The sequence below is a fragment of the Erinaceus europaeus genome, chromosome 6, assembly GCF_950295315.1.
Source record: "Erinaceus europaeus chromosome 6, mEriEur2.1, whole genome shotgun sequence".
Classification (NCBI taxonomy): domain Eukaryota; kingdom Metazoa; phylum Chordata; class Mammalia; order Eulipotyphla; family Erinaceidae; genus Erinaceus; species Erinaceus europaeus.
Genome location: NC_080167.1, coordinates 7327340 through 7349210, shown reverse-complemented (window position 1 = coordinate 7349210; position 21871 = coordinate 7327340). Strand labels below are relative to the sequence as shown.

Here is a 21871-nt window from a genome sequence, read left to right as displayed (position 1 = left end):
CGGGATGGAAGTGGCTGCCCTGGTCCCTCCCAGTTGTCCCCTCAGAGCCCCCCCCCCCCAACCCCGGGTGTGGGGTGGGGGGCAGTTGTTTCCTCAGCGGATTCTCCAGGGCTGGTTCATCACCTCCGAATACTCCCGGTGACGGGAGGTGCTTGCAAAACCCGCCTCCAGCCTGGCAGGAGATAAATAGCGACTCCAGCCCGGGAGGGGCCGAGAGAAGTTTCCAGGCCCGCGTCCCAGGGTTTATTAAGCGCCGGCTGGTCTGGTGGCCATAGCAGTGCTGGCAGCGGGCCTGGGAGGACGGTGGCTGGCTGGTCTCGGGAAGGCCGTGCAGACAAGGCCTCTGGGATTCTGTGGGTCCAGCTAGGGCTCTCGCCTTTGGGGACCCAGAGTGTGTGTGTCTGGGGGTGCCGGGATCCCGGCTGGCTGAGCATCTGTGTCTCTGGGTAACGGATGGTGCATCTGAGAGCGAGGAAGTGAGCTTGGCAGGCCAGCCCAGCCTCCTCACCTTGCTGTGTGACCTTGGCCAGGGGGCACCCCTCTCTGAGCCCCTGCAGCCCCGCAGCCGCCATGGCTGACGGACAGATGCCCTTCTCTTGTCACTACCCCAGCCGCCTGCGCAGGGACCCCTTCCGTGACTCCGGGCTGTCCTCCCGCCTGCTGGATGACAACTTCGGCATGGACCCCTTTCCCGACGACCTGACGGCCCCCTGGCCCGACTGGGCGCTGCCTCGGCTCTCCTCCGCCTGGCCCGGCAGCCTGAGGGCGGGCATGGTGCCCCGGGGTCCCTCGGCCGCAGCCAGGTTTGGGGTCCCCGCAGAAGGCAGGAGCCCCCCACCCTTCCCCGGGGAGCCCTGGAAAGTGTGCGTCAATGTGCACAGCTTCAAGCCCGAGGAGCTGATGGTGAAGACCAAGGATGGCTACGTGGAGGTGTCTGGTGAGTGAGGTTACTGGGGGCAGTGGGGAGAGAGGCCCAAGCACAGCAACACTTCCTTAGCGGGGGCCGTGGCACAGGGCACAGGTGACTTCAGGGCTCAGGAATGCAGGGCCCCTCTGCTGGCCTCCAGGAGGGGATCTACACCCCGGATGCAGGGGGCCTTTGGGTGCTGTCTGTCATCCCACCTCTCAGAAGGGAAGAACAGAAACCTAGATATCTAGGGGTTTGTTTGGCAGGGGTGTGGGGGTGGCACACAGCAGCAGCTAGACAGAGAGGGGGGCCAGGAAGGAATGGGGGTCCTTTGTCCCCCAGCCCCACACAATCTGGAAGGGAGACTTTAACACCAAGCTCTGAACAATGGCTGAACTCCCAATGGAAACTCCCCCCTCCCTGTGCCAAATAAGGAAACTGAGGCTCAGCAGGCCTCCTGCCAGGTGAAGATCTGGTGACCTTGGCCCAGCCTGAGCTCTAGACCCCAGGCTCCAGCACTGGCCTGTTAATACAACCAGAAGAAGGGGGTGGGTTTCCTGTTAGTCTCCTCTTTCAACAGAAGAGGAAACTGAGGCACAGGGCTCAAAGTAACAGGTGCAGAGCCCGGGGTCACCAGGGATGCCAAGTCCGGTTGAATTGGCCAGGGGCCAAGGCCAGAGGCAGGTGGAGTTATGGGATTCCTCCAACTTCAGTGCCCAGGGCTGGGCTAGAGCTCCCAGCACCTCTCCCTCATCCCCCATGGTCCCCTCACTGTTGAGAGAGAGGGAGAGAGAAAGAGAGGTTGAGAGAGAGGTTGAGAGAGAGGGAGAGGGAGAGAGAGAGATTGAGAGAGATTGAAAGATAGAGATAGAGAGAGAGAGAGAGAGTGGGAGAGAGAAGTAGTCTAAAGGGTCTCATTCTGCAGCCCTGAAGGCTGAGGCCCAGGCCAGATGCATCCCCATCTCAGGCCCTGAGTGAGTCAGCAACCAGGCGGTCTGGGCCACCACATTCCTCCCCACCCAGGAGTAAGTGAAAATGTTCTGGAAAGAGAAGAGAAGAGAGGAGACAGGGAGTCTCAGCTCCCATTAAGCTGGAGCCTCAGAGGAAAAGCTTTCTCTTCTTCCCTCCCAATTAACGCTCCATTATAAAGAGCGTGTTCCCGGCAGACTGCCCTCCAGGAAATCAATAAAATCTGTAGTCCACAGGCAAGCAGAGGCTGGTCCCGGCAGTGGGGTGGGGGTGGGGGGTGCAGGCAGCGCTGGAGTTTGTACAAACATCAGAGGATCCATCCCCAGGGTGGAGGGAGTGGCACCAGGCTGGGGCCACCACAGGGAGGGGAGGGGCTGGAGGGGGGCTGGGCAGACACAGGCTCCCAAACCTGCTGCACCACTAGCTCTCACTAGCTCTGCATGTGAGGCTTACCTTCTCCTGGTTTTATTTTCTGAAAGGAGAGGTACGGATCAAAGGAATGTCATTTGCTTTTCCTCAATATTTTGTTTTAGTGAGAAAAAGAGGGAAGAGCAAGCGAAGGGGAGAGAGAGAGAGAGAGAGAGACAGAGATACAGAGAGACAGAGAGACAGAGACCAAAGCATTGCGCAGCTCTGCTTCACCATGGCACTTGGGGGGACTGAACCTGGGACCTCAGAGCTTCAAGCAGGAAAGTCTTTTGCGTAAGCATTAGGCTGTCTCACTGAATCTACTGTTGTCAGGGTTCACTTTGTTGTTGTTGCTGTTGTTGTTATGATTTTCTTTTCTTTTTTTGTTTTTTTCTTTTCTTTTCTTTTTTATTTTATTTTATACTTTTTATTTTAGTTGATAGGACGGACAGAGAGAAATTTAAAAAATGCACCGCCAACTACAGAATAAGGACTTGGGTCATTTTCAAAAGCTACATGTTCTTTATGAGTCCTGGGTTCAAATGCTGCCCCTGCTGTTCACTCTCTGGGTAGTCATAGGGGCCGGGTGGTGGTGCACCTGGTTAAGCGCACTAAGCGCACATGTTATAGTGCTCAAGGACCCAGGTTCGAGCCCCTGGTCTCCATTTGTAGGGGTAAAGCTTCGCAAGTGGTGAAGCAGTGCTGCAGGTGTCTCTCTGTCTCCTTCTCTCTCTCCCCCTTCCTCTCAATTTCTGGCTGTCTCTATCAAATGAATAAAGATTAAAAAATTAAAAACAAAAATATTAAAAGAGAAGTCATATTATATTACATCACACTATATTATATTATATAATTATATTTATTATATTATATATTATATTTATTATATTATATATTATACTACAGTATATTATTTATATTATATTTATTATATATTATATTATATTATATTATATTATATTATATTATATTATATTATATTATATTATATTATATTATATTATATTATATATTCCCCCGTGCTACCTCTGCCATTGGTGTATGCCAGAGCTGAGTGGTATGCTGGTCAGTTTTTTCTCTCATATAAATCAATCAGTCTTTAAAAAGAAAGAATGCAAGCACTTTCTACGCCGCCCCCCACCCACAGCCCTTTCCTCTAGTCCACAGGGCCGGGGGTGGGGCTGGAGGTGAGTGGGGGGGTTTGATTAACTACATGGGGACAGTCTCAGCCTCTGCAGGGTGGGGGCTCTCACCACCCCTTCTGTCTTTGCTTAAAGGAGGGTTCAAATTCAATGTCTTCCTCATCTGCTTGCAGAGCCTCTGGGCTAGCTCCCTCCAGGATACTCCATCCAGTTCCCTGGGCTCTCTTTCTCCAGGATACTCCATCCAGTTCCCTGGGCTCTCTTTCTTGTTCTCTCCCTCTTCGCCTGTGTTCTTAGCACATGGAGTCTGGCAGCCCCGGACTGACATCACCTCCGAGTGCCTTAGTCATCAGGAGACCTCAAAGGGTCTCGGGTTCCACACCCGGAAAACGGGGTTAAATATAGCTACGCTCTGTTTCGGATGTCAAATGCCTCCTAGGTCTGTGTGTAGCCACCTCAGCCCGGCAGAATCCAAATGTACTGAGAAGACATGCAGAAACCCTCATAAAAGGAATCGAAAACATTAGGTCAGCAGCCAAGAGGAAGTAGCTTAGTGGGAGAGCATAAGACTTGCACATAGAAGGTCCTGAGTTTGAACCCCAGCACCGCATCTGTCAGAGTGATGCTCTGATTCTCTCTCTATCGCTCAATAATCTATCAGTAAAGGGGCCCAGGGTCCAGGTGGTGGCACATCTGCTTAAGTGCACATGCTGCCATGTGTAAAGACTCAGGTTTGAACCCCATTTCCCACCTGCAGCGGGGGGAAGCTTCACCAGTAGTAAAGTAAGTACTGCAGGTGTCTGTCTGTCTCTTTTCCTCTCTATCTCCCGCACCCCTCTCAAATTCTTTCTGTCCTATCAAATAAGAACAAATTAAATAAAAAAATAAAAAGGAAAAAAATGGCCACGCACAGGAGTGGTGGTGCAGGCATTGAAGGCTAGAGACACCCATTGTAGCAATAAAAGATAATAATTGTCAGGGTTTCCATGTAAAAAACATCTTTGAAAGGAAGCTAGAAGCTGAGCCCAGCTCCCTGCCCTCCATCCCACAATGACAAGCCCAGTCTTCTTGTGTCCTTGCCTGTGTGGGCCTGTGTGCTCCTCACGAAGGATAAAGGCCCAGAAAGAATGACTGTCTTGAGTGTAGCCGCTCCCTTCTCTGTGGCAGTGTCTGAAAAGCAAAGTAGGGTACTGCCTTCAGGGTCCAAGATGGCAGGATCCACTTCTGATCCAAGGACACTGAGGAAAATTCTAGAAGCCCTCGGACTAAGATTCTGTCCCTGCTCCCTCTATGGATGAGCCTGCTGGTCTGAAGGAGGTAGGATAGCTCAGTAGTCTGCGGAGGGCTGTCCACTGGGGGTTGGCAGGGGCAGCTCAGCCTGGTAGAGCAGAAGACGTGCATGCGTGAGACCCCAGAGGCCCCAGGTTCAATCCCTGCCAGCACTTTATGCCAGCGTTGAGTAGTGCCCTGCTCTCTTTCCATTCATAAATAAACACCTAAATATTAAAAAAAAAGAAATGATAATTTCACATGGGGAGGAAAGACTACTCCACAGACATGATACCATGTCTGTCAGGTCTGCCGTGGGGCTGTTAGGGGGTCGAGGAGGGGAAGATCTCTGAGCAGAGCAGTTCCAAGCTTTCCCCAGAGGGGTGCTGGAGAAGGGGGCCAACATGACTGACAGAGAGTGAGGCCAGGTGGTCTGGGAGGTAGCACAGTGGATAAAGCACTGGACTCTCAAGCATGATGTCTTGAGTTCAATCCTTGGCCACACATGTACTGGAGTGACATCTGGTTCTTTCTCTCTCTCTCCTCCTATTTCTTAATTAATAATTTTAAAGAGAGAGAAAGATGCCAGGAGACTCATTCTGAAACTTAATTTGCATCACAACTGCATAACTGTATTCTGGTAATGTAAGGACTCTGAATGGGTGTTTAAAGGTGTGTTTTATCTCCAGCATATGAAAGGGAGGGAGGGTCTCACTGAGGGAGGGGAAGAGAAGCTAGAGCATGCCCCAGCACCCCGGGTACTGGAAGCTCAGGCGTGCAAGTCCAGCGCTCTTCCAGCTGGGCTACTCCTCCAGCCTGCGAGTGATTCTTAATTTCTTTGTTTGCTTTCCCACCGACATTTTCCACCCTGGACATGTCTGGGTTTTGTAAATGGGAAAAAAACAACCGTGATTGTCAGAATGGAAGTCAGGCCGCCCTGTTTGCTCAGCACACCTCTGAGGAGCTTAGCTGGTGGCAGCAGACAAGCCTGCCCAGCGCAGGGGCTGCCAGATGCCATTGGCCCAGCTGAGGAGGGAGGGCGCCTTCTCCCTGGCTGCAGAGGCCCAGGGATTAAGGACAAAGGGTAGAATCAGCCTCTGGGCTTTCCAGTCTGTTCCAGTGGTTCCAGTGAAGGGAACAATTCTTGGCTGTTTTCGGAGAGAGAGAGAGAGAGAGAGAGAATCTTGTCTAGAAATTTCTATCTTTCTTCTTTTTAAATATTATTTATTTATTATTGGATAGAGACAGAGTAATTGAGAGGGAAGGGGAAGATAGAGAGGGAGAAAGACACCTGCAGCCCTGCTTCATCACTTGTGAAGTATCCCCACAGCAAGTAGGGAGCAGGGACTTGAACCAGGGCCCTAGTCCACTCTAATGTGTAACTTATCTGGGTGTGCCTCCACCCAACTCCCCATGCTGCCACCTCCTCCCTTTCCCCCTCCTCCTCTCCCCCCCTCCTCCTTTATTGCATAGAGATAGAGAAAGGGGAGATAGAGAGGCAGAGAGGGATCCCCGGGTTCGAGCCCCAGTCTCCACCTGCAGGGTGCAAGCAGTGTTGCAGGCCTCTATCTCTGTCATCCCCTTCCCTCTTGACTTCTGGCTGTCTATCCAAAAAATAAATAAATATAATCAAATAAATAAATCAAAAGAGAGGCAAAGAGAGAGACACCTGCAGTCCTGCTTCACTACTCATGAAGCTTTCTGCCTAAAGTTGGGGGCCAGCGGCTTGAACCTGGGTACTTGTGCACCGTAATGGGTGTGCTCAACCAGGTGTGCCACGGCCTGGCCCCCTAAGTCCAGAAGTTTCTAGTTGTGTCCAACAAGTTGGCCACTCATCTGTGGTCAGGTAGAACAGACACCCTCATAGGGTTTTACTAGCCCCTTCAGGGTACTAAGAAGTCCTGTACTGAGGAACTCTGTGGTTAATTGGGTTCCCTGGAACTTTCTGGAATTCTAACCATTCCCCTCACATTCTGGCTTTCAGATGTCCAGCATCATCTTTAACAAAATGATTGTTTTTCATGAGAGATGAGAGCACTGCACAGCTCTGACATATATGTCAGAAGATGCCCGAGCAGAGTCTCGGGAGTCCCAGACACCCCTGCCAGTCTTTTGGTGTTTGTTTGTTTGTTTGGTATTTATTTATTTATGGGATAGAGACAGCCAGAAGTGGACAGGGAAGTGGGGAGATAGAGAAGAAGAGAGACAGAGAGATACCTGTAGTCCTGCTTCACCACTTACAAAGCTTTCCTTCTGCAGGTGGGGACCGAGTGCTCAAACCTGGGTCCTTGTGCATTGTAACATGTGCGCTCAACAGATGAGCCACCACCTGGCCCCTCCGCCAGTTTTCAGATTTGTTCATTTGGAAGGAAAGAGGGAGAGAGAGAATGTATCAGAGTATCCTCTTGCACATAGGATGGGATGCCAGGGATTGAACTTGGGTTCTCATGCTTGAGGGTCCAAGGCCTTATGCACTGTACCACTTTCTGGGTCCCTCTGCCCGCTTTCAGATCTTATGCATTTCTGAACTGCGTGGCCTTGGGCACATGACGCCACCTCTCCCAATCCCCCCCAGATACTGAAAGCAGCTGATTTTGGAGGCAGGGGCCATGAGTGCTCTGTTAGTGATCACTCCTCTTCTTCCCAACATCTCTTTGTTTATGATTCCTGGGACACAAGTGAGTACAAAAGTGCTGAGTCAGAGGCCCTGGCCCGTCCCCAGGGAGAGGAGGCCTAGACTTTGGGGAAGATAGAAGGCTCCCAAAGTGTCCTTCGGCCATAGACCTGCCTCACATGGGGGCTTGGTGGTCTTGGGAGTCAGAATAAACTCTCCAGGCAAAAACACATTTGCAAAATAGTGTGTGCTGATTAGCCAGCCAAAGCCCAGACTCCCCCACAGCCACCCCTTTGTGCCCAGCTAGTGGGACAATAAGAGGAAGCACCCCCTTCCCCAGGGCAGGTTAGCGAGGTAGGTGAAATTCTAGAAGGTGGGATTTATCCTGAAGAAGTTGCCCAGCCAGCTGGGGGTGTGAAGACCTGGCCTTGGGCCTTTCCAGTGCCCCAGATTGGGAGCAGGCTAAACAAGTGATTATCTCCCTGCTGGGCCACACCGTGCAGCCACCTAGAAATCATATTTTCAAAGACTGTGTGTGGGAGTACGGCAAATTAATTATAAGGTGTCCGCAAGGGATAAAGACAGGTTTCAAGTGTAATGACAATGGGCTCCCATTGAATCAGTCCATGTGTGGATTTCCCAGTCACAACGAGGGAGGAGGGGGAGTCTGAACTGCAGAGAAAAACCTGATCAGAAGTTTCCTTCTGTGTGTGTGTGTGTGGGGGGCACAGGAGGGACTATGAGTGTCCTGACTGTTTCCCCCTTTTCTAAAAGTTTTTATCTTTATTTATTTATTGGTTAGAAACAGCCAGAAGGTGAAAAGAGAGGGAGAGATAGAGAGACAGAGAGATACCTGAAGCCTTGCTTCACCACTCGTGAAGCTTTCCCCCTGCAGGTGGGAACCAGGGGCTTGAACCTGGATCCTTGTGCATGGTAACATGTGCCTTCAACTGGGTGTGCCACCGCCCGGCCCCTACCCCCTTTATTGCCTATAGTTAGTAGCTTGGAAGCAGAAAGGCTGTTGATAGTTGATAATAAAAAATAATATAGAATCATTGTTAGTACAAAGTCTGGACTGCAAAAAGGAAGCAGCCTACATGGTAAGGAGCAGCGTCCAGAGGTTCCCAGATTCCTAAAGTCCAGCTGAAGAAGGTTCTCCTGACAAAGAGGCCCTGACCCTGGAATCCAGCCCCTGCAGTGAGGTGCGAGCCTACCTGCTCTGCGGCAGGAATCCAGGGTTTGTTTAAAGAGGAACTGGAGCTCCCTCTCCGCCACAGAAGAAAAGAGAGGAAGGGACCAGGGACTCCACATTCCTTGTAGAAAGTGTCTGGCTCAAGGCTTCTTGTAATTTCATCTTTTTTTTTTTTTCCTTCCTTGCTGACACATGTGGAAAATAGAGCAGGTGAACGTCACATTCATGGCACCAAAGATGTCCTTCCTTCCTTCCTTCCTTCCTTCCTTCCTTCCTTCCTTCCTTTCTTTTTCTTTCTTTCTTTCTTTCTTTCTTTCTTTCTTTCTTTCTTTCTTTCTCTTCGTTTTAATTATCTTTATTTATTTGCTAGAGACAGCCAGAAATTGAGAGGGAAGGGGGGAGATAGAGAGAGAAACACTCACAGCACTGCTTCACCACTTGTGAAGCTTTCCTTCTGTAGGTGGGGACTGGGGGCTTGAGCCTGGGTCCTTGTGCACTGTAACAGGTGTGCTTAATCAGGTGCACCACCCACCACCTAGCCCCAAGATGTCCTTTCTTTTAAATTTTTTTCCATTTTGTTGCCCTTGGTGTTACCCTTATTGTTGTCGTCATTATTGTTCTTGTTGTCATTGCTGTTGTTGTTGTAGGATAGGACAGAGAATAATTGAGAGAGGAGGGTAGAAAGAGAGGGGGAGAGAAAGACATCTGCTTCACTGCCCAGAAAGCGACCCCCCTGCAGTTGGGGAGCCAGGGACTCGAACCAGGATCCTTATGCCAGTCCTTGTGCTTTTCACCATGTGCACTTAACCTACTATGCTACCACCTGACCCCCCCAAGATGTCCTTTTTAAATATTTATTTATTTTCCCTTTTGTTGCCTTTTTATTATTGTTGTAATTGATGTCGCCATTGTTGGATAGGACAGAGAGAAACGGAGAGAGGAGGGGAAGACAGAAAGGAGGAGAGAAAGATAGACACCTGCAGACCTGCTTCACTGCCTGTGAAGCAACTCCTTTGCAGGTGGGGAACTGGGGCTCGAACTGGGATCCTTATGCCTTGCTTTTTGCACCACATGTGCTTAACAAGATGTCCTTTCTTAAGGAGAACTCCCTTTGGCTAGTCTTTTTATTTTTTGGCTGATCAGGACATTCTTATCAAGCATTTGTTTCAGTACCAGGGGTAAATGATATAGCTCCAAGAGCTAACTGCTAACATGAGGTTCCAGGTTCAATTCCCAGTGCTGGCAACATGCCAGAGATGACTGGTGCTCTGGTCTTGCTCATACAGAATAAGTGAGTAAATACATACACAACATCAAAGCTCTTTAAAGGCAAGTAAGAGCAGGGATCAGGCAGTGGTATGCCCAGTTGAGTGCTCATGTTACCACACGCAAGGACCCAGGTTCAAGTCCCAGCTCCCCATCTGTGGGGCGGGGAAGCTTCAAAAACAGTGAAGTAGGTCTACAGGTGTCTCTCTGTCTCTTCCTCTTTTTCTCCCCCCCCCTCAATTTCTCTCTGTCCTACCAAATAAATAAATAGAAAGATGACCACAGGGAACAGTGATAACCCTGGAGAAAATAATAATAATAATAATAATAATAATAATAATAACAGCTAATGGGTGCTGGAACAGAGAGCCCAGCACTTGGCTCAGACTCCAAGGACCTGGCTCAGAACCTAGGGCAGTGTCTGCTGGGCAACTCTGAACCTTTCCCCAGGGTCAAAGTTAACCACCACCACCCCCCACCCCCCAGTAACAGAGGGAGGAAGAGGCCCTTCCTCAGAGCCACTGATGGGCTCTGTGACTTGCAAGGCAAGCTGGGTAAGGAGCCTTCAGCTGGGGTTTCCACTTTCTCCCCACCACCCATGCGGGCTGTGAGTTTCTGGGCTGTGGCTGGCTAGGGGATCAGGTGATGAGATGCAAGATTTAGAGGTCAGGCGTGACCCAGGCTCTGTGACCTCACAAGACAAATTGCTGATTGCTAATGGCTACGGCCCTTGGCCAAGTCCTCCTGCCCTCTCCATTCCATTAGTCCATCTTGCTTTAACAGCCCTTGAGTGCAGATGAAGAGCCTGAGGCTCAGAAAGCTGCCTGCAGCCTGGGGACCAACCTCAAGCAGGGCTGGGCAGGCAGGGGGTGGGCCCCACAGAGCAGGGATCCTAACCCTACCTCTCCTTGACCTCTGCTCTGACCTGGGGCTTGCCTCTCTCTTCCTTCCAGGCAAACATGAAGAGAAGCAGCACGAAGGGGGCATTGTTTCCAAGAACTTCACCAAGAAGATCCAGTAAGTCTCTGCAGTGTGGGTGGCAGGGAAGGTGGGGGCTTAGGGAGGGAGTGGCTGGAACCCCAAGTCTGGGACATCTCTTCGGTGACACCTTCATCCAGGACAGAGACTTGAACTCTTGTATCTGAGGGAACAGTGTCATGGCAAGCCTGCTATAAAACCCCAGAAAGAGAGAGAAAGAGAGAGAGAGAGAAGGGGGGGATGTGTGTGTTTTATGCCATCTTCTGTGCTATCTCTGGTGAATTGGCTGTCACTGCCCCCTTTTGTGGTTGACCTGGCTGGGAGTGAGACAGGCAGGATGACTGGCCCGCACTGTCATGAAAATCAGGGTTCTTGGCCCGGCAGTGGTGCACCCAGTTGAGTGTCCCTGTTACCACGTCCAAGGACCTGGGTTCAAGCCCCCACTCCCCACCTGCAGGGTGGGAGGCTTCAGGAGTGGTGAAGCAGGGCTTCAGGTGTCTCTCTTGCTGTCTCCCTCTCTAGCTCCCCCTTCTCAGTTTATGTCCTAACAAATAAAATAGGTGGGAAAAGTGGGGAGGAAATGGGGCTACCAGGAGCGGCAGATTCATCATGCAGGCACTGAGCCCTAGTGGTAGCCCTGATGGCATGAAAAAAAAAAAAAAAAAAAAAAAGGAAAAAGGGGGGGGGGCGGAAGGACAAATTAGAAACAAACAAAACAAAACAAAAATAAAAAGAGAATTACGGTTCTCATGCACCCTTATATGGGATCTTCATTCTCATGGGAAAGGCCTCCCCCCACCCCGGCCAGGTGAGAGACCCTCAACAGGGAGCAAACCCTGCCACGCAGGAGGCCCTGGGTTTGAGCCCTAGAACCACATGGGAGCGTATTGGGTAGCAGCCGGGGGAAACTCCATGGGTAGTAAAGCAGTGCTGTGGTGTCTCTCTCCCTCTATCTAAACAAGAAAAAGAAAATGAGTGAATTAAAGGACTGAAAAGTGGGCAGTATCCCATGTGCTAGGACCTCTGGGTACATCCCTGGAGCTACATTGCAAAAAAGGGTGAAAACAAGTTCCCTCCCGGTCCTCATAAATGCCCCAGTGGAATTTTTTTGAGGGTTCTGGGTGCCCAGCTGTCACGAGCAAGGACTCACTCGGAGAGCATGTCGGGGTTAAGCAATAATTTTTTACTTATTTTTAGATGCCAGAGAAAGGTCATATAATTCACACAACACACAATTAACCGGATACCCGATACCCTCTCCTTACTTAATAGCTGTTCCCTCTCCTTACTTAATAGCTGTTTGCAGGTAAGGCTCAGGACACAGTCACCACCGTTGTGTTGCTGGGAAGGAGGCCCTTTGTCTGCTCTGCTGGTGAGACCAGATGAGGGAGGGCCCCTGGAGGTTGGGGAAGCGGTTACTTAGCCTAGCCGCACGTGCTTTAAGTTTTTAGCTCCATCCAGCTGGCTTCTGAGCCTTTCCTTATACGTAGCTTGCCTCTGGCTTTCAAGGTTACGTTTCCATTGGCCAATCAGGTTCCGGTTGACGTCTTAACCTATGTATACATATGTCTCTGCCTTTATGCAGGAACACTATGGTTACTGTGGTTACTGGAGTTATGTGTGTTCACTACACCACCCTAGATCACCCACAAACATGAAGCCAGAGTTGTCCTGAGGTTAGGAGGAGGGAGGGCAGGCTTTGCTGGCTGCAGGGAGGAAGCCTGGGAACCTGGGAACTGCTGTTAAAGGAATAAGCAAGGGGAGCCACCACCTCTGTCCTCCGTTCTGCGAGTTCTTATGCCTTATCTCAACAATGAATTGGAAAAGAGAACATGATTATCCAGGCATTTTAAACTTTTATTAAAAACAAAGCATGTTAGGACATGGAAGAGAGAGAGAGAGAGAGAGAAAAGAGAAAAAAAGGGGGGGGGACTGAGAACTGATTTACAGCCTTGATGGTCACATGGTAGTTCCAGATGGAGCAAGCCTGTCCCAGAAAGCCAAGTCTTTAAAGCCAAAAGGCTCTGCCTACACCTTCAGCCACTCCCATTTCTGGGCGGTCCTTCTCTTCCTCAGCACTGCCAGGCCAAGTACCCCAGAAATGGAATAACCCCAACCCCCCACCCGGTCCCGGCTCTCACAGCTAGTCCAGAACAGAGCCCTGAAGGCTGAGCTGCCTGGAGTAAGGAATGCCCTCTCCATCCCCCCCTTCCTTCCTTCCTTCCTTCCTTCCTTCCTTCCTTCCTTCCTTCCTTCCTTCCTACCTGATTTATTTATTTTATTTTCCTGTGAGAGACCAGAGCACTGCTCAGCTGTACTCTGCCATGTCTGGTTTGAACCTGGGGCCTCTTGCAGGCAAGTCCTCTGTGCCACCGCTATGCCACCCCCCTGGCCCCTCTGGGCGTGTTTTTTGCCATGGGATCCTTGGTCCTGTCTCCCCCTCCCCCCCTCCCCACACACACATGCTCCTCATTCCTAACTGCCCTTGGACTCCTGTGGGCACTTCCCCATAAGGCAAAACCCACACTGATCCCCCCCCCCCCAGGCTCCTGTGGGCCCTCTGTTCCCCTCCCTCCCCACCCCTCTTCCCAAAGAGCCAGATCCCAGAGAGGGAGGGACAAGGGAGGAGGGAAGGAGAGGGCAGGAGCTGGGGCTTCTTTCAAGAGACTCAGAGGAGGTCTCCACAGTCTTCACAGGCTAGAGAAAGCAGGAGGCACTATGATCCCCGTAAAGAGGCAACAAATCCTGACATCACGTTCTAAGTGGGCCCTTTTGTGGATGTCACCATCTCCCAGGCTGTAGAGAGCAGCTTGCTGGGTCAGAACACCTTGGCCAGAGAGAAGCTTCTAGAGCTGCCCCAGGTCACTGTGCTGGGCAGCCTGGGGCACGGAGACGGGTCATTGCCTGTCCTGGCCAACCCCACCCTCCCAGACCCTGCATCTGGGTCCCCCCAACCCCACCGCACCTGCCTCTCAGCAGTGGCTGAAGGGCCCCCAGGAGCTTCCTCAGCCCTTTTCCATTGGCTGGTGTCCAGCTGTGCTGATTGTTAAACATTCCAGATCTCACCACCCTGGGGCTAGTCCTGGCTCCCTGACTAAGCCACTGGGTGACACAGCCACTAGCTGCTTTGCCCTGAGCTGCCCTCCTGCATCCTGTGTGGGGGAGTGAGAGCAGGTGTGCAAAGCTCTTAGCTCCAGTTCCAGTGCTCCATCTAAGGGACTAATACTACAGAGACTCTGCAAGGCTGGGGTCCACCCAGAGCACTGGGGACTCCTGGGACCTCCCAGGACCTCCTGGGCTCTGTCTGGGTTCCAGGCACCAAGGGCTGGAGCTGGAGGCTGGATTGGCCCTGAACTACTCCCTGGAGGCTGCAGGGGAGAAGTCATCCTTCCTCCTTCCTCCAGCCTGGGGCCCTCCTCCTCCAGACTGGGAGCTTCTCCCCTACCTCCACGCCCCTGCAAATGCAGATAGGAAGCAGGGGCAGGGCACAGGAAGACCTTCCAGAAGTACGCCCAGAGCCAAAGCAGAGCAAAGCAAATGTTTTTTTTTCCCCCTATTTATTTTAATGAGAGAGAAAGATACAGAATGAAAACCAGAGCCCTACTCAGCTCTGGCTTCCGATGTTGCTAGGGATTGAACCTGGGACCTTGGAGCCTCAGGCATGTAAATTTTGTGCAGAACCATGATACTGTCTCTCCAGCCCAGCAAACCCTTTTTGTTAATCCTGTTTGTGGAGCTATTTGGCAAACGCTAGAAGAAGAAGTGGAGCTATTAATAGTCTTGGTCCATGCATGATTTCACTGTTCCAAGGCCACTTTTACATTTAGAGAGAGAGAAAAAATGTGTGTGTATATGAGAGAGAGACAGTGAGAGAGACAGATACAGACTGAGAGAGAGAGAGAGAGAGAGAGAGAGAGAGAAACAACAGCAGCGCTGGAGCTACCCCTGGTGCTACGTCTCTCTGTCTCATGGGGTGCTGGGGTTTGAACCTCAGCTGCATGGCAAGACACATTCTGTACCCCTTAAGCTCTCTCTCTCTCTGTCTCTGACTCTGAAACAAACATTCATCTCTGCTTCCTGTCTTCCCAAGCATTATTCTGCCTCGGATTGGCAAGCGCCATGGAAGAGGCCTGTGGACTTTATAAAAGAATCTGAGAGTGTGAGGAGGGTGAAGTCCACGTGGTTCTTGAGGAAACTGAGGCTTAGAGGGATGAGAAGACTCACCCCTAAGGCCACGTGGTGAGTGAGCAGTGAGCGGGCCTAGGATTTGAACACAGGCCTGGCCCTCTTCAGAGCCCACAACCTTCCTCCTTGGTTCAGGAAAAGCAAATGAAGGCCACTCACCCATCATCTTCCCCTGTTTTTTATTTGCTTCAGTATTTTCTTTTGTTCCTTGTGCTCTGATTTGTTTAAGATTTTCCTTTTGTTTTGATGGATTCACGTCTGATAAGTTCACTGGCTTAAGTGTTTGCAGGTGAAGGCTATGTTGAAAGTGACCCAGTCAAAACCCAGTGTGGCTGAGCCCTAGCCCCCAGCCACAGGGGCGCTGCCTGCTGGCAAGGATCTAAGCCTCCGATAAGCTCTCTCTGGGCTATTGGCTATTGATAAAAAAATAAAATAGCAAGGGATAGAGGCCAATGCTGTCAAAGGTAGTTTTTAAATTCCCTTTTGTTGCCCTTGTTGTTTTATTGTTGTAATTATTACTGTTGTACTTGTTGATGTTGTTGGATAGAACAGAGAGAAAAGGAGAGAGGAAGGGAAGACAGAGAGGGGGAGAGGAAGACAGGGACACCTGCAGATCTGCTTCACCGCCTGTGAAGCGACTCCCCTGCAGGTGGGGAGCCAGGGGCTCAAACCAGGATCCTTATGCTGGTCCTTGCGCTTTGTGCCACCTGCACTTAACCCGTTGCGCTACTGCCCAACTCCCTGTCAAAGGTATTTTTAACGAGACATTCACATGGAAGCTGACAGGGAGAAGAAGCAGGACTTTCGGCTCTTCCTGTGTGGTTTCCAGACACAGAGGCCCTGGGGCAGAAAGCTTAAGCAGAACTGTGTCCATCTCCAGGCCTCAGTTTCCCTGTGTGAGGGCTTCCTCCTGGACAGTCCAGATCCTTTGGGTCTCTAAGACTCTGTGGTTAAGTGACACTGTAAGTAGTGTTGAAATACAGCTGCCAAGGTGCCCACCACATTTCCTCTTATTATCTATTTATAAAATTTGGCTGGGGGGGGTGGTGCACTTAGTTGAGCACATATATTCCAATGCGCAAGGACCTGGGTTCAAGTCCCAGCTCCCCACCTGTAGGTGGTGAAGCAGTGCTGCAGGTGTCTCTCTGTCTCTCCCTCTCTATCTCCCCCTTCCTCTCAATTTCTGGCAGTCTCTATCTAATAAATAAAGATAATTAAAAAAAAAAAAAGATTGATGGGGCCGGGCAGTAGCACAGCGGGTTAAGCACACATGGCACGAAGCGCAAGGACTGGCGTAAGGATCTTGGTTCCTGGGGAGGTCACTTCACAAGTGGTGAAGCAGGTCTGCAGGTGTCTATCTCTCCTCTCTGTCTTCCTCTCCTCTCTCCATTTCTCTCTGTCCTATCCTACAACAATGACAGCAATAACAACAACAACAATAAACAACAAGGGCAACAAAAAGGAAAAATGGCCTCCAGGAGCAGTGGATTTGTTGTGCGGGCACTGAACCCCTGCAATAACCCTGGAGGCAAAAAATAAAATAAAAAGATTGATTTCTTAACACACAAGAGAGAGAGGGAATGAACCAGAGCATGACTGGGCACATTATTATTATCAGTCTTCATTATTATTTTTGTTTGCTTTATTTGGTAGGGCAGAGAAAGGTTGAGAGGGGAAGGGGAGATAAAGAGAGAGAGACACCTGCATCCCTGCTTCACTGCTCATGAAATGTCCCCCCCTGCAGGTGGGGAGCGGGGATTTGAACCCTGACTCTGGGGCATGGCAAGATGTGCGTTCAACCAGGTGCATCACCGCTTGGCCCCAAGCGCCCACGGCTAATGCCAGTGGCTGCAGTGACTGTGTGGGAATCACACAGTTCAGAGCAGAGTCTGGCCAACAGGAAGTGCCAAGCCATTGTCAGCCTCCATGTGTCACCGCAGCCACTGACCTAGGGGGCAGATCCGCATCCTCATTCCCTAGAGCAAATGGTTCAGAGAAGTGAGGTCTCTCACCCAGGTCCCACAGCCAGGAAGAGTCAGAATATGGGGGCTGGGCACTGGCCCATCCAGTTAAGCTCCCACATGACCATGAGCAAGGACCCAGGTTTGAACCCCTGATCCCCAGCTGTTGTGGGTGTGTGTGTGGGGGGAGACTGTACAAACAGTGAAACAGATCTGCAGGTGTCTATCATTCTCTCTCCCTCTCTCTCTCCCCTTCTCCTCTCAATGCCTCTCTGTCCTGTCACACAAAAAATAGAAAGGAAAAAAAAAAAAGGAAAACATGGCTGCCAGGAGCAGTGGATTCTTTATGCTGCCACCAAGTTCCAGTGACAACCCTGGTATCAAAAAAAAGTGGGGGCAGGTTGTGACACACCTGGTTAAACGCACACATTACAGTGTGCAAGAACACAGGTTCAAGCCCCTGGTCCCCACCTGCAGGGGGAAAGCTTCACGAGTGGTGAAGCAGGGCTGCAGGTGTTTCTCTGTCTCTCTCCCTCTCTATGTCCTCCTCCCCCCTCTTAATTTCTGTTTCTAGACAATAAAAAAATAAAACTATTAAAATAAATAAATATGAATAGAATAGGCCAGAATATGAACTGATTCCAAAGTCTGTGCTCTGGACTATGGCCTCCTGTTCCAAGGTACCAGATACTCATTGGTTTGCCACACAAGTAGTTAAATAGGTCTAGCCTGAGCAGAGATGAGGGAGGGAGGGAGGGAGGGTGGAGGAATGGAAGGAGGAAAGGAAGGAGAGACGTCCAGACTTTGGGTCTCTGCTTCAGAAGTTTAACTTGGCACCTGCCCAAGCTCCCTCTTTGTCTTCAGTCCTGCCTGATACGCCACTTGTTAATTCCCGTGACAGCCTGGCAGGAGTCACCAGGCTGGAGGTGACCCCTATTTGGCTACAGATGTGGCTGTTCACAGCAACGCCTCCCCTGCCTCTCCAGAGAGGGTCTTCCCAGGGCCAGGAAGAGATGTGTCTGGTTCTGCACTCTTCCAGCAAGAGCCCAAACCCATGTAAAAGTCTATGGGACCGAACCTCCCTGGCTTCCCTCCTGAGTTGCCTTCTCCAAAGTCAGGCTTCAGGGAGGTGATGGACCCAGCGTGGGTCAGCCCTCAGCATCTGGGCTGGAGACCAGGAGTCCAGCTCCACTTCCATCTGCTGCTTATCTGCTGGGTGACCCTCGGCACACCAGTTACCTCTCTGACCTCAGTTTCCCCATCTGTACAAGGGGGGACAGTCATAAGACTTGCCGGGGAGAAGGTGGTTCTTGTTTATAACAAGATGAGATGATTTGGATGAAGTGCCTGCCACAGAGAAAGTGTTTAGGTCTTCATAGTTTTCATAATTTGTGTGAAAGACCATCCAATGAGACCGTATATGAAGCACTCGTATTTTTTGGATATTTATTTATTTATCCCCTTTTGTTGCCCTTGTTGTTTTATTGTTGTAGTTATTGTTATTATTGATGTCATTGTTGGATAGGACAGAGAGAAATGGAGAGAGGTGGGGAAGACAGAGAGGGGAAGAGAAAGATAGACACCTGTAGACCTGCTTCACCACCTGTGAAGTAAACCCGCTGCAGGTGGGGAGCCGGGGGCTCAAACCAGGATCCTTAAGCTAGTTCTTGAGCTTTGCACCACCTGCACTTAACCCACTGCGCTACCGCCCAACTCCGACATATACATATCTGTATATGCCCAGGATCATCACTGGGGCTCGGTGCCAGCACTATGAATCCACTGCTCCTGGCAGCCATTCTTTTATTCCATTTTTATTGGATAGGACAGAGAGAAATTGAGAGAGGGGGAAAGATAGACACCTGTAGACCTGCTTCGTCACTTGTGAAGTAGACCCCCTGCAGGTGGGGAGCTGAGGGCTCGAATCCAGTTCCTTGTGTCCTTCCACTTCATGCTACATGCACTTAACCAGGTGCAACACTGCCCAGCCCTCTCCCAAACAAGTTCAATAGAAGCCATGTCCCAGAAAGCCTCATTCACTCAGTGATCCAAAAGTCATTAAAATGGCTTCAGAACTGGAGCTGGATTGGGCTTAGTATATATATATCATATATATATCATATCATATATATATATCATATATATATATATCATATCATATATATATATATCATCTTGGAAGCTTTCTCCCTTCCAACTTGCTACCTGATCTCCCAAAGCCTCTGTAGAATGTTCTGTGAAAGAGGAGAATCAACCTGTTACTCATACTAGGCTCTAAATAAAGCTGCCGGTCAGGTAACCCCACCACTCTGTTTTGGGAACAAAACAATAATGAGCTGCTGATATCCCTGAGGCAGCCCTGTGAGCAGCACAGAATATGCAGCCGCCGAAGTCTGTGTGACCAGTCTGTTGCACCATTCAGCCCACTGGCAACTCACCTGCAGTGAAGCACCTCCAGAGGGAAGGGTGTCATCCATCCTGAATGACATCTTGCCCGGGCCCCAGAGAGGGGTGGCAGGTTGGCCGTTTCTGCCAGAGGCTGGTCAGCTGTGGGTTCTAAGGTGAAAAGCTCAACTTGGGACCCATTTCCTAGGCCATTACACCTCCCTTTTTCTGTGTGTCAGAGAAAGTGTGTGTGTTTATGCGCGCATTAATTAGTGGCTTAATAGTGATTTGCAAAAGTACAGGATAATAGGGGTACAATTTTACACCGTCCCCACCACCAGAGTTCTGTGTCCCCATTCCCTCCATTGGAAACTGCAATGGTTCTTACAAGGTCACAGATATGGGTTGACTATTATTTCTATAACTAGCTGTCATCTATCTATCTATCTGTCTGTCTGTCTATATTTTTGCCCATTTTTTTCTGTGGACCTACCTTCTCTTCCTTTCTAAGTCACACCTATACCTGTTACTACTACTGAGTGTCTTTGCCTTTTTTCCTCTCTCTCTCTCTTGGTCCTGGTGGAGTTGAAGTTCAGAGCCCTCTGGTCATCTTCCCCTAACATTTCTCCCCCCTCTGGGAGTATGGACCCAAATTCTTTTTGGGGTGCAGAAGGTGGGAGTTCTAACTTCTGTAAGCCACTACTCCTCTTCAAGCAAGGTTGGGACATTTTCTTGTTATTTGCACAGCACATTCAGAAGGTCTCATTTTAGAGCTTCAAATACTGCCCATAGGTACCTCTTCTTTATTTTGCAGATGAGGAGACAAGCTCAGAGTAATGGAGAGAAAGATCTCTCCAAGGTTAGCAAAAGGTGGGGCCAGGACTCAAACTCAGCAATGAAAAGCCTCCTCCCTTACCCACAGTGTTTCCTTTCCATGAACAAAAGTGTTTAAGCTGACAGTGAACATAGTATTTGACGTGTATTAACCGGGAAAAATGAATACAATCTTGTGCTTCTTCTAGGCTTCCTGCAGAAGTGGATCCTGTGACAGTCTTTGCCTCGCTTTCCCCTGAAGGCCTGCTGATCATCGAAGCTCCCCAGGTCCCCCCTTACTCGCCCTATGGAGAGAGCAGTTTCAACAACGAGCTTCCTAAAGACAGCCAGGAAGTCACCTGCACCTGAGTCCCCAGCCTTGGCCCATCCTCGTTCCCTCCCCAACCTCGGGGCTTCTCTGATTCCAGGGGACATGACTGTAGTTGAACTCCATAAATTTAGTGATACTGAAATGCTGGGGTGGGAGGGGGATGAAAGTGGATGGATCAGAGTCCCTGAATAGTGTAGTGGTAGTTTCTTTTTCCCCCACATGATGGCGCAACTGGCAAGCCATGCTTGGTTGCATTAAGTCAAGATGCTGGAAGGTGTTTTTCTTTTTTTTTTTTTTCCTTGATTTTTTTCTGTTGTCATGAAAACATTGCACGTGTTGCAAAACAAGTCAAAGGGGACATGGCATTTCACATTGCATCTTAACTTGCAGCTCTTGCAAGGGATATTTTTCTCTGGGGACCTCCCTGATCCCCGACCCCGATTCCTGATGGAGAATCTGGGTTTGCATGCCTACTCCATAGTTTGGTGGAGGGAGCATGTTAGCTCACCCTGTTGAGTTTCTATAGCCCTGACCTTCCCGGGGTTATCCACAGGTCTCCCATCTCATGTGGGATTAACCCAACTGTCACATGAAGACAGGCACCTACGTTTCTCTGTTTCTCTAGCATGTTCCCAACTGCACCTCCTCCCCCCACCCCAGGACTCTGCAAGACCCTCAGTTGATTCTTTGGCTGAAGCCCTCCCTTTCTTGTGTCCAAGTCAAAATTTTTACAGAGGGGGCTGTCTCTGCACAGCTCCACCAGGAACCAAGCAAAGGCCAGACAACCTGGCAGGCAGGCTAGCGGTACTGTGTTTATGGGTGGGACGTGTGTGTGATTGTTATTTGAATTGTGTTGTTGTTTAGGGAGAAAGTAACAGTAAAATGGAATAATAATAAAGGAGTTGATATTCTTAGACTGCATTGTCATTACGTTGGGGAACTAAGTGCTGTATCGACCAAGATGCTTGTGTCTGCGGTAATGGAATATCGGTTTTTTAAATATTTTTTGTTTATTATTGGATAAAGACAGAAATTGAGAGGAGAGGGGAAAATAGATAGGGAGAGATACAGAAAGACACTTGCGACAGTGCTTCATCACTCATGAAGCTTTACCCCCTGCAGGTGGGGACCAGGGGCTTGAACCTGGGTACTTGTGCACTGTAATGTGTGTGTTTAACCATATGTGTTACCACATTTTCCCTGTTTTGTTTTGTTTCTTAATTATCTGTATTTATTGGGAGTTGGGCAGTAGCGCAGCGGGTTAAGTGCAGGTGGCACAAAGCGCAAAGACCGGCATAAAGATTCAACTGGTTCAACCCCCCGGCTCCCCACCTGCAAGGGAGTCGCTTCATAGGCAGTGAAGCAGGTCTGCAGGTTTCTATCTTTCTCTCCCCCTCTCTGTCTTCCCCTCCTCTCTCCATTTCTCAGTGTTCTATCCAACAATGACGACA

The 21871-nt window shown here is 50.1% G+C and overlaps 1 protein-coding gene across 1 annotated transcript; it reads left to right on the top strand.

Annotated features, from left to right (window-relative positions):
* Positions 1 to 210: 210 nt before the first annotated feature.
* On the top strand, positions 211 to 21336 carry HSPB8 (heat shock protein family B (small) member 8). The gene is made up of 3 exons (XM_007528642.3): positions 211 to 937; positions 10721 to 10784; positions 20299 to 21336. Exons 1-3 carry the CDS (start codon positions 571 to 573, stop codon positions 20456 to 20458), a joined length of 591 nt encoding a protein of 196 aa, XP_007528704.2. The 5' UTR covers positions 211 to 570; the 3' UTR covers positions 20459 to 21336.
* Positions 21337 to 21871: the final 535 nt, after the last annotated feature.

Excerpts from the sequence above, each read along its gene's own strand:
- HSPB8 (XM_007528642.3), top strand. The coding sequence starts at position 571 with ATGGCTGACGGACAGATGCCCTTCTCTTGTCACTACCCCAGCCGCCTG. Across the intron at positions 938-10,720 it reads TGGCTACGTGGAGGTGTCTG|GCAAACATGAAGAGAAGCAG; the intron begins GTGAGTGAGGTT and ends TCTTCCTTCCAG. Across the intron at positions 10,785-20,298 it reads AACTTCACCAAGAAGATCCA|GCTTCCTGCAGAAGTGGATC; the intron begins GTAAGTCTCTGC and ends TGCTTCTTCTAG.